The sequence below is a fragment of the Scyliorhinus torazame genome, chromosome 4 (assembly GCF_047496885.1).
Source record: "Scyliorhinus torazame isolate Kashiwa2021f chromosome 4, sScyTor2.1, whole genome shotgun sequence".
In the NCBI taxonomy this organism is placed as follows: domain Eukaryota; kingdom Metazoa; phylum Chordata; class Chondrichthyes; order Carcharhiniformes; family Scyliorhinidae; genus Scyliorhinus; species Scyliorhinus torazame.
Window position 1 is genome coordinate 354,241,977 of NC_092710.1, and position 12,289 is coordinate 354,254,265.

The following is a 12,289-nucleotide window of genomic DNA, read 5'->3' on the forward strand; positions in this document are numbered from 1 at the left end:
GCCAGGGGGCAGCAGCTGCTGTCTCTGGCTCACCGTCTGGGGCAGCAGCTGCTGTCACAGCCTCACCACCAGGGGGCAGCAGCTGCAGTCTCTGCCTCACCGCCAGGGGGCAGCAGCTGCTGTCTCAGCCTCACCGCCTGGGGGCAGCAGCTGCTGTCTCAGCCTCACTGCCAGGGGGCAGCAGCTGCTGTCTCTGACTCACCGCCAGGGGGCAGCAGCTGCTGTCTCTGCCTCACCGCCTGGGGGGCAGCAGCTGCTGTCTCTGCCTCACCGCCAGGGGGCAGCAGCTGCTGTCTCAGCCTCACCGCCAGGGGGCAGCAGCTGCTGTCTCTGCCTCACCGCCAGGGGGCAGCAGCTGCTGTCTTTGCCTCACCGCCAGGGGGCAGCAGCTGCTGTCTCTGCCTCACCGCCAGGCGGCAGCAGCTGCTGTCTCAGCCTCACCACCAGGGGGCAGCAGCTGCTGTCTCTGCCTCACCGCCAGGGGGCAGCAGCTGCTGTCTCTGCCTCACCGCCAGGGGGCAGCAGCTGCTGTCTCAGCCTCACCGCCAGGGGGCAGCAGCTGCTGTCTCTGCCTCACCGCCAGGGGGCAGCAGCTGCTGTCTCAGCCTCACTGCAAGGGGGCAGCATCTGCTGTCTCTGCCTCACCGCCTGGGGGCAGCAGCTGCTGTCTCTGCCTCACCGCCTGGGGGCAGCAGCTGCTGTCTCTGCCTCACCGCCAGGGGGCAGCAGCTGCTGTCTCAGCCTCACCGCCTGGGGGCAGCAGCTGCTGTCTCTGCCTCACCGCCAGGGGGCAGCAGCTGCTGTCTCAGCCTCACCGCCAGGGGGCAGCAGCTGCTGTCTCAGCCTCACCGCCAGGGGGCAGCAGCTGCTATCTCAGCCTCACCGCCTGGGGGCAGCAGCTGCTGTCTCAGCCTCACCGCCAGGGGGCAGCAGCTGCTGTCTCTGCCTCACCGCCAGGCGGCAGCAGCTGCTGTCTCTGCCTCACCGCCAGGCGGCAGCAGCTGCTGTCTCTGCCTCACCGCCTGGGGGCAGCAGCTGCTGTCTCTTCCTCACCGCCAGGATGCCGCTCTTGTTTCGTTCGGCCGTCTCGGCGACCGGATGTACGTTAGGCGGTGGACCGGATACGCTGGTTGTTAATGGCGACGCCTGAGGCCTGTGGATGGAAGTGGGGGTTTTCAGGATGAGTCCCGAGCGAGTGTTGCCTGAACCGGAGGAGGAGCAGCGGCAGGAGCCGGGCCCCGTGCCGGCGCAGTGGAGCAGCGAGGAGGAGGAGGACGAGGAGCAGGGGGCCGATGTCCAGGCCGGGGGCAGCCCGGGAGCAGCGCCTGGCTATCAGTACCTCCCCCTGGGCCAGGAACCCGCACTCGGGCCACCCCACACCGCGGCCCCGCAGGCCGACATCGGAGAGAGGCTGCAGGTGAGAGAGAGAGAGAGAGTACAGCACAGGAGAGAGCAGAATTACACCCAGTACCACACAGGAGAGAGCAGAATTACACCCAGTACCACACAGGAGAGAGCAGAATTACACCCAGTACAACACAGGAGAGAGCAGAATTACACCCAGTACAACACAGGAGAGAGCAGAATTACACCCAGTACAACACAGGAGAGAGCAGAATTACACCCAGTACCACACAGGAGAGAGCAGAATTACACCCAGTACCACACAGGAGAGAGCAGAATTACACCCAGTACAACACAGGAGAGAGCAGAATTACACCCAGTACAACACAGGAGAGAGCAGAATTACACCCAGTACCACACAGGAGAGAGCAGAATTACACCCAGTACAACACAGGAGAGAGCAGAATTACACCCAGTACAACACAGGAGAGAGCAGAATTACCCCCAGTACAACACAGGAGAGAGCAGAATTACACCCAGTACCACACAGGAGAGAGCAGAATTACACCCAGTACAACACAGGAGAGAGCAGAATTACACCCAGTACAACACAGGAGAGAGCAGAATTACACCCAGTACCACACAGGAGAGAGCAGAATTACACCCAGTACAACACAGGAGAGAGCAGAATTACCCCCAGTACAACACAGGAGAGAGCAGAATTACACCCAGTACCACACAGGAGAGAGCAGAATTACACCCAGTACAACACAGGAGAGAGCAGAATTACACCCAGTACAACACAGGAGAGAGCAGAATTACACCCAGTACAACACAGGAGAGAGCAGAATTACACCCAGTACAACACAGGAGAGAGCAGAATTACACCCAGTACCACACAGGAGAGAGCAGAATTACACCCAGTACAACACAGGAGAGAGCAGAATTACACCCAGTACCACACAGGAGAGAGCAGAATTACACCCAGTACAACACAGGAGAGAGCAGAATTACACCCAGTACAACACAGGAGAGAGCAGAATTACACCCAGTACCACACAGGAGAGAGCAGAATTACACCCAGTACAACACAGGAGAGAGCAGAATTACACCCAGTACAACACAGGAGAGAGCAGAATTACACCCAGTACAGCACAGGAGAGAGCAGAATTACACCCAGTACAACACAGGAGAGAGCAGAATTACACCCAGTACAACACAGGAGAGAGCAGAATTACACCCAGTACAACACAGGAGAGAGCAGAATTACACCCAGTACCACACAGGAGAGAGCAGAATTACACCCAGTACCACACAGGAGAGAGCAGAATTACCCCCAGTACCACACAGGAGAGAGCAGAATTACACCCAGTACCACACAGGAGAGAGCAGAATTACACCCAGTACAACACAGGAGAGAGCAGAATTACACCCAGTACCACACAGGAGAGAGCAGAATTACACCCAGTACCACACAGGAGAGAGCAGAATTACACCCAGTACCACACAGGAGAGAGCAGAATTACACCCAGTACAACACAGGAGAGAGCAGAATTACACCCAGTACCACACAGGAGAGAGCAGAATTACACCCAGTACCACACAGGAGAGAGCAGAATTACACCCAGTACAACACAGGAGAGAGCAGAATTACACCCAGTACAACACAGGAGAGAGCAGAATTACACCCAGTACCACACAGGAGAGAGCAGAATTACACCCAGTACAACACAGGAGAGAGCAGAATTACACCCAGTACAACACAGGAGAGAGCAGAATTACACCCAGTACAACACAGGAGAGAGCAGAATTACACCCAGTACAACACAGGAGAGAGCAGAATTACACCCAGTACCACACAGGAGAGAGCAGAATTACACCCAGTACCACACAGGAGAGAGCAGAATTACACCCAGTACCACACAGGAGAGAGCAGAATTACACCCAGTACCACACAGGAGAGAGCAGAATTACACCCAGTACCACACAGGAGAGAGCAGAATTACACCCAGTACCACACAGGAGAGAACAGAATTACACCCAGTACCACACAGGAGAGAACAGAATTACACCCAGTACCACACAGGAGAGAGCATACACCAGTACCACACAGGAGAGAGCAGAATTACACCCAGTACCACACAGGAGAGAGCAGAATTACACCCAGTACCACACAGGAGAGATCAGAATTACACCCAGTACAACACAGAGAGAGCAGAATTACACCCAGTACAACACAGGAGAGAGCAGAATTACACCCAGTACAACACAGGAGAGAGCAGAATTACACCAGTACCACACAGGAGAGAGCAGAATTACACCCAGTACACACAGGAGAGAGCAGAATTACACCCAGTACCACACAGGAGAGAGCAGAATTACACCCAGTACAACACAGGAGAGAGCAGAATTACACCCAGTACAACACAGGAGAGAGCAGAATTACACCCAGTACAACACAGGAGAGAGCAGAATTACACCCAGTACCACACAGGAGAGAGCAGAATTACACCCAGTACACACAGGAGAGAGCAGAATTACACCCAGTACCACACAGGAGAGAACAGAATTACACCCAGTACCACACAGGAGAGACAGAATTACACCCAGTACCACACAGGAGAGAGCAGAATTACACCCAGTACCACACAGGAGAGAGCAGAATTACACCCAGTACCACACAGGAGAGAGCAGAATTACACCCAGTACCACACAGGAGAGAGCAGAATTACACCCAGTACAACACAGGAGAGAGCAGAATTACACCCAGTACAACACAGGAGAGAGCAGAATTACACCCAGTACAACACAGGAGAGAGCAGAATTACACCAGTACAACACAGGAGAGAGCAGAATTACACCCAGTACCACACAGGAGAGAGCAGAATTACACCCAGTACCACACAGGAGAGAGCAGAATTACACCCAGTACAACACAGGAGAGAGCAGAATTACACCCAGTACAACACAGGAGAGAGCAGAATTACACCCAGTACCACACACGAGAGAGCAGAATTACACCCAGTACAACACAGGAGAGAGCAGAATTACACCCAGTACCACACAGGAGAGAGCAGATTACACCCAGTACAACACAGGAGAGAGCAGAATTACACCCAGTACCACACACGAGAGAGCAGAATTACACCCAGTACAACACAGGAGAGAGCAGAATTACACCAGTACCACACAGGAGAGAGCAGAATTACACCAGTACCACACAGGAGAGAGCAGAATTACACCCAGTACAACACAGGAGAGAGCAGAATTACACCCAGTACAACACAGGAGAGAGCAGAATTACACCCAGTACCACACACGAGAGAGCAGAATTACACCCAGTACAACACAGGAGAGAGCAGAATTACACCCAGTACCACACAGGAGAGAGCAGAATTACACCCAGTTCAACACAGGAGAGAGCAGAATTACACCCAGTACCACACACGAGAGAGCAGATTACACCCAGTACAACACAGGAGAGAGCAGAATTACACCCAGTACAACACAGGAGAGAGCAGAATTACACCCAGTACAGCACAGGAGAGAGCAGAATTACACCCAGTACAACACAGGAGAGAGCAGAATTACACCCAGTACAACACAGGAGGGAGCAGAATTACACCCAGTACCACACAGGAGGAGCAGAATTACACCCAGTACCACACAGGAGAGAGCAGAATTACACCCAGTACACACAGGAGAGAGCAGAATTACACTCAGTACAACACAGGAGAGAGCAGAATTACACCCAGTACAACACAGGAGAGAGCAGAATTACACCCAGTACAACACAGGAGGGAGCAGAATTACACCCAGTACACACAGGAGGGAGCAGAATTACACCCAGTACACACAGGAGAGAGCAGAATTACACCCAGTACCACACAGGAGAGAGCAGAATTACACCCAGTACAACACAGAGAGAGCAGAATTACACCCAGTACAACACAGGAGAGAGCAGAATTACACCCAGTACCACACACGAGAGAGCAGAATTACACACAGTACCACACAGGAGAGAGCAGAATTACACCCAGTACCACACAGGAGAGAGCAGAATTACCCCCAGTACCACACAGGAGAGAGCAGAATTACACCCAGTACCACACAGGAGAGAGCAGAATTACACCCAGTACAGCACAGGAGAGAACAGAATTACACCCAGTACCACACAGGAGAGAGCAGAATTACACGCAGTACAACACAGGAGAGAGCAGAATTACACCCAGTACTACACAGGAGAGAGCAGAATTACACCCAGTACAACACAGGAGAGAGCAGAATTACACCCAGTACCACACAGGAGAGAGCAGAATTACACCCAGTACCCCACAGAGAGAGCAGAATTACACCCAGTACTACACAGGAGAGAGCAGAATTACACCCAGTACAACACAGGAGAGAGCAGAATTACACCCAGTACAACACAGGAGAGAGCAGAATTACACCCAGTACCACACAGGAGAGAGCAGAATTACACCCAGTACCACACAGGAGAGAGCAGAATTACACCCAGTACCACACAGGAGAGAGCAGAATTACACCCAGTACCACACAGGAGAGAGCAGAATTACACCCAGTACAACACAGGAGAGAGCAGAATTACACCCAGTACCACACAGGAGAGAGCAGAATTACACCCAGTACACACAGGAGAGAGCAGAATTACACCCAGTACACACAGGAGAGAGCAGAATTACACCCAGTACACACACAGGAGAGAGCAGAATTACACCCAGTACAACACAGGAGAGAGCAGAATTACACCCAGTACCACACAGGAGAGAGCAGAATTACACCCAGTACCACACAGGAGAGAGCAGAATTACACCCAGTACAACACAGGAGAGAGCAGAATTACACCCAGTACAACACAGGAGAGAGCAGAATTACACCCAGTACAACACAGGAGGGAGCAGAATTACACCCAGTACAACACAGGAGGAGCAGAATTACACCCAGTACCACACAGGAGAGAGCAGAATTACACCCAGTACCACACAGGAGAGAGCAGAATTACACCCACTACCACACAGGAGAGAGCAGAATTACACCCAGTACAACACAGGAGAGAGCAGAATTACACCCAGTACAACACAGGAGAGAGCAGAATTACACCCAGTACCACACGAGAGAGCAGAATTACACACAGTACCACACAGGAGAGAGCAGAATTACACCCAGTACCACACAGGAGAGAGCAGAATTACACCCAGTACAACACAGGAGAGAGCAGAATTACACCCAGTACCACACAGGAGAGAGCAGAATTACACCCAGTACAACACAGGAGAGAGCAGAATTACACCCAGTACAACACAGGAGAGAGCAGAATTACACCCAGTACAACACAGCAGAGAGCAGAATTACACCCAGTACCACCAGGAGAGAGCACAATTACACCCAGTACAACACAGGAGAGAGCAGAATTACACCCAGTATCACACAGGAGAGAGCAGAATTACACCCAGTACAACACAGGAGAGAGCAGAATTACACCCAGTACCACACAGGAGAGAGCAGAATTACACCCAGTACAACACAGGAGAGAGCAGAATTACACCCAGTACAACACAGGAGAGAGCAGAATTACACCCAGTACAACACAGGAGAGAGCAGAATTACACCCAGTACAACACAGGAGAGAGCAGAATTACACCCAGTACAACACAGAGAGAGCAGAATTACACCCAGTACAACACAGGAGAGAGCAGAATTACACCCAGTACAACACAGGAGAGAGCAGAATTACACCCAGTACAACACAGGAAAGAGCAGAATTACACCCAGTACAACACAGGAGAGAGCAAAATTACACCCAGTACAACACAGGAGAGAGCAGAATTACACCCAGTACAACACAGGAGAGAGCAGAATTACACCAGCACCACACAGGAGAGAGCAGAATTACCCCAGTACCACACAGGAGAGAGCAGAATTACACCCAGTACACACAGGAGAGAGCAGAATTACACCAGTACCACACAGGAGAGAGCAGAATTACACCCAGTACAACACAGGAGAGAGCAGAATTACACCCAGCACACACAGAAGAGAGCAGAATTACCCCAGTACCACACAGGAGGAGCAGAATTACACCCAGTACAACACAGGAGAGAGCAGAATTACACCCAGTACAACACAGGAGAGAGCAGAATTACACCCAGTACCACACAGGAGAGAGCAGAATTACACCCAGTACAACACAGGAGAGAGCAGAATTACACCCAGTACAACACAGGAGAGAGCAGAATTACACCCAGTACAACACAGGAGAGAGCAGAATTACACCCAGTACACACAGGAGAGAGCAGAATTACACCCAGTACCACACAGGAGAGAGCAGAATTACACCCAGTACAACACAGGAGAGAGCAGAATTACACCCAGTACAACACAGGAGAGAGCAGAATTACACCCAGTACAACACAGGAGGGAGCAGAATTACACCCAGTACCACACAGGAGAGAGCAGAATTACACCCAGTACCACACAGGAGAGAGCAGAATTACACCCAGTACAACACAGGAGAGAGCAGAATTACACCCAGTACAACACAGGAAGAGAGCAGAATTACACCAGTACAACACAGGAGAGAGCAGAATTACACCCAGTACCACACAGGAGGAGCAGAATTACACCCAGTACAACACAGGAGAGAGCAGAATTACACCCAGTACCACACAGGAGAGAGCAGAATTACACCCAGTACACACAGGAGAGAGCAGAATTACACCCAGTACAACACAGGAGAGAGCAGAATTACACCCAGTACCACACAGGAGAGAGCAGAATTACACCCAGTACCACACAGGAGAGAGCAGAATTACACCCAGTACCACACAGGAGAGAGCAGAATTACACCCAGTACACACAGGAGAGAGCAGAATTACACCCAGTACCACACAGGAGAGAGCAGAATTACACCCAGTACAACACAGGAGAGAGCAGAATTACACCCAGTACAACACAGGAGAGAGCAGAATTACACCCAGTACAACACAGAGAGAGCAGAATTACACCCAGTACCACACAGGAGAGAGCAGAATTATACCCAGTACAACACAGGAGAGAGCAGAATTACACCCAGTACCACACAGGAGAGAGCAGAATTACACCCAGTACAACACAGGAGAGAGCAGAATTACACCCAGTACCACACAGGAGAGAGCAGAATTACACCCAGTACAACACAGGAGAGAGCAGAATTACACCCAGTACAACACAGGAGAGAGCAGAATTACACCCAGACCACACAGAGAGAGCAGAATTACCCAGTACCACACAGGAGAGAGCAGAATTACACCCAGTACAACACAGGAGAGAGCAGAATTACACCCAGTACAACACAGGAGAGAGCAGAATTACACCCAGTACCACACAGGAGAGAGCAGAATTACACCCAGTACAACACAGGAGAGAGCAGAATTACACCCAGTACAACACAGGAGAGAGCAGAATTACACCCAGTACAACACAGAGAGAGCAGAATTACACCCAGTACCACACAGGAGAGAGCAGAATTACACCCAGTACCACACAGGAGAGCAGAATTACACCCAGTACAACACAGGAGAGAGCAGAATTACACCCAGTACAACACAGGAGAGAGCAGAATTACACCCAGTACCACACAGGAGAGAGCAGAATTACACCCAGTACAACACAGGAGAGAGCAGAATTACACCCAGTACAACACAGGAGAGAGCAGAATTACACCAGTACAACACAGGAGAGAGCAGAATTACACCCAGTACAACACAGGAGAGAGCAGAATTACACCCAGTACCACACAGGAGGGAGCAGAATTACACCCAGTACCACACAGGAGAGAGCAGAATTACACCCAGTACCACACAGGAGAGAGCAGAATTACACCCAGTACCACACAGGAGAGAGCAGAATTACACCCAGTACAACACAGGAGAGAGCAGAATTACACCCAGTACCACACAGGAGAGAGCAGAATTACACCCAGTACAACACAGGAGAGAGCAGAATTACACCCAGTACCACACAGGAGAGAGCAGAATTACACCCAGTACCACACAGGAGAGAGCAGAATTACACCCAGTACACACAGGAGAGAGCAGAATTACACCCAGTACAACACAGGAGAGAGCAGAATTACACCCAGTACAACACAGGAGAGAGCAGAATTACACCCAGTACAACACAGGAGAGAGCAGAATTACACCCAGTACCACACAGGAGAGAGCAGAATTAACCCAGTACAACACAGGAGAGAGCAGAATTACACCCAGTACCACACAGGAGAGAGCAGAATTACACCCAGTACAACACAGGAGAGAGCAGAATTACACCCAGTACACACAGGAGAGAGCAGAATTACACCCAGTACAACACAGGAGAGAGCAGAATTACACCCAGTACAACACAGGAGAGAGCAGAATTACACCCAGTACCACACAGGAGAGAGCAGAATTACACCCAGTACAACACAGGAGAGAGCAGAATTACACCCAGTACAACACAGGAGAGAGCAGAATTACACCCAGTACAACACAGGAGAGAGCAGAATTACACCAGTACCACACAGGAGAGAGCAGAATTACACCCAGTACAACACAGGAGAGAGCAGAATTACACCCAGTACAACACAGGAGAGAGCAGAATTACCCCAGTACCACACAGAGAGAGCAGAATTACACCCAGTACAACACAGGAGAGAGCAGAATTACACCCAGTACAACACAGGAGAGAGCAGAATTACACCCAGTACAACACAGGAGAGAGCAGAATTACCCCAGTACCACACAGGAGAGAGCAGAATTACACCCAGTACAACACAGGAGAGAGCAGAATTACACCCAGTACCACACAGGAGAGAGCAGAATTACACCCAGTACAACACAGGAGAGAGCAGAATTACACCCAGTACCACACAGGAGAGAGCAGAATTACACCCAGTACAACACAGGAGAGAGCAGAATTACACCCAGTACAACACAGGAGAGAGCAGAATTACCCCCAGTACACACAGGAGAGAGCAGAATTACACCCAGTACCACACAGGAGAGAGCAGAATTACACCCAGTACAACACAGGAGAGAGCAGAATTACACCCAGTACAACACAGGAGAGAGCAGAATTACACCCAGTACCACACAGGAAGAGAGCAGAATTACACCCAGTACCACACAGGAGAGAGCAGAATTACCCCAGTACCACACAGGAGAGAGCAGAATTACACCCAGTACCACACAGGAGAGAGCAGAATTACACCCAGTACCACACAGGAGAGAGCAGAATTACACCAGTACAACACAGGAGAGAGCAGAATTACACCCAGTACCACACAGAGAGAGCAGAATTACACCCAGTACCACACAGGAGAGAGCAGAATTACACCCAGTACAACACAGGAGAGAGCAGAATTACACCAGTACCACACAGGAGAGAGCAGAATTACACCCAGTACAACACAGAGAGAGCAGAATTACACCCAGTACCACACAGGAGAGAGCAGAATTACACCCAGTACAACACAGGAGAGAGCAGAATTACACCAGTACAACACAGGAGGAGCAGAATTACACCCAGTACAACACAGGAGAGAGCAGAATTACACCCAGTACCACACAGGAGAGAGCAGAATTACACCAGTACAACACAGGAGAGAGCAGAATTACACCCAGTACACACAGGAGAGAGCAGAATTACACCCAGTACAACACAGGAGAGAGCAGAATTACACCCAGTACAACACAGAGAGAGCAGAATTACACCAGTACAACACAGGAGAGAGCAGAATTACACCCAGTACAACACAGGAGAGAGCAGAATTACACCCAGTACAACACAGAGAGAGCAGAATTACACCCAGTACCACACAGGAGAGAGCAGAATTACACCCAGTACACACAGGAGAGCAGAATTACACCCAGTACAACACAGGAGAGAGCAGAATTACACCCAGTACAACACAGGAGAGAGCAGAATTACACCCAGTACCACACAGGAGAGAGCAGAATTACACCAGTACAACACAGAGAGAGCAGAATTACACCCAGTACCACACAGGAGAGAGCAGAATTACACCCAGTACAACACAGAGAGAGCAGAATTACCCCCAGTACCACACAGGAGAGAGCAGAATTACACCCAGTACAACACAGGAGAGAGCAGAATTACACCCAGTACAACACAGGAGAGAGCAGAATTACACCCAGTACAACACAGGAGAGAGCAGAATTACACCCAGTACCACACAGGAGAGAGCAGAATTACACCCAGTACACACAGGAGAGAGCAGAATTACACCCAGTACAACACAGGAGAGAGCAGAATTACACCCAGTACAACACAGGAGAGAGCAGAATTACACCCAGTACAACACAGGAGAGAGCAGAATTACACCCAGTACAACACAGGAAGAGCAGAATTACACCCAGTACACACAGGAGAGAGCAGAATTACACCCAGTACCACACAGGAGAGAGCAGAATTACACCCAGTACAACACAGGAGAGAGCAGAATTACACCAGTACCACACAGGAGAGAGCAGAATTACACCCAGTACCAACACAGGAGAGAGCAGAATTACACCCAGTACAGCAGAGAGAGCAGAATTACACCCAGTACCACACAGGAGAGAGCAGAATTACACCCAGTACACACAGGAGAGAGCAGAATTACACCCAGTACCACACAGGAGAGAGCAGAATTACACCCAGTACAACACAGGAGAGAGCAGAATTACACCCAGTACAACACAGGAGAGAGCAGAATTACACCCAGTACCACACGAGAGAGCAGAATTACACCCAGTACCACACAGGAGGGAGCAGAATTACACCCAGTACAACACAGGAGAGAGCAGAATTACACCCAGTACAACACAGGAGAGAGCAGAATTACACCCAGTACAACACAGAGAGAGCAGAATTACACCCAGTACACACAGGAGAGAGCAGAATT

At 50.6% G+C, this 12,289-nt stretch overlaps 1 protein-coding gene across 1 annotated transcript in view; it reads left to right on the top strand.

Moving 5' to 3' along the window:
* Nucleotides 1–1,090: 1,090 nt before the first annotated feature.
* mea1 (male-enhanced antigen 1) overlaps nt 1,091–12,289 on the top strand; it is a 110,186-nt gene continuing 98,987 nt past the window's right edge. The window contains exon 1 of the mRNA XM_072500312.1: nt 1,091–1,417. Within this exon, the coding sequence (XP_072356413.1) occupies nt 1,160–1,417 (258 nt within the window). The 5' untranslated portion in view covers nt 1,091–1,159. The remainder of the gene's footprint in view (nt 1,418–12,289) is intronic.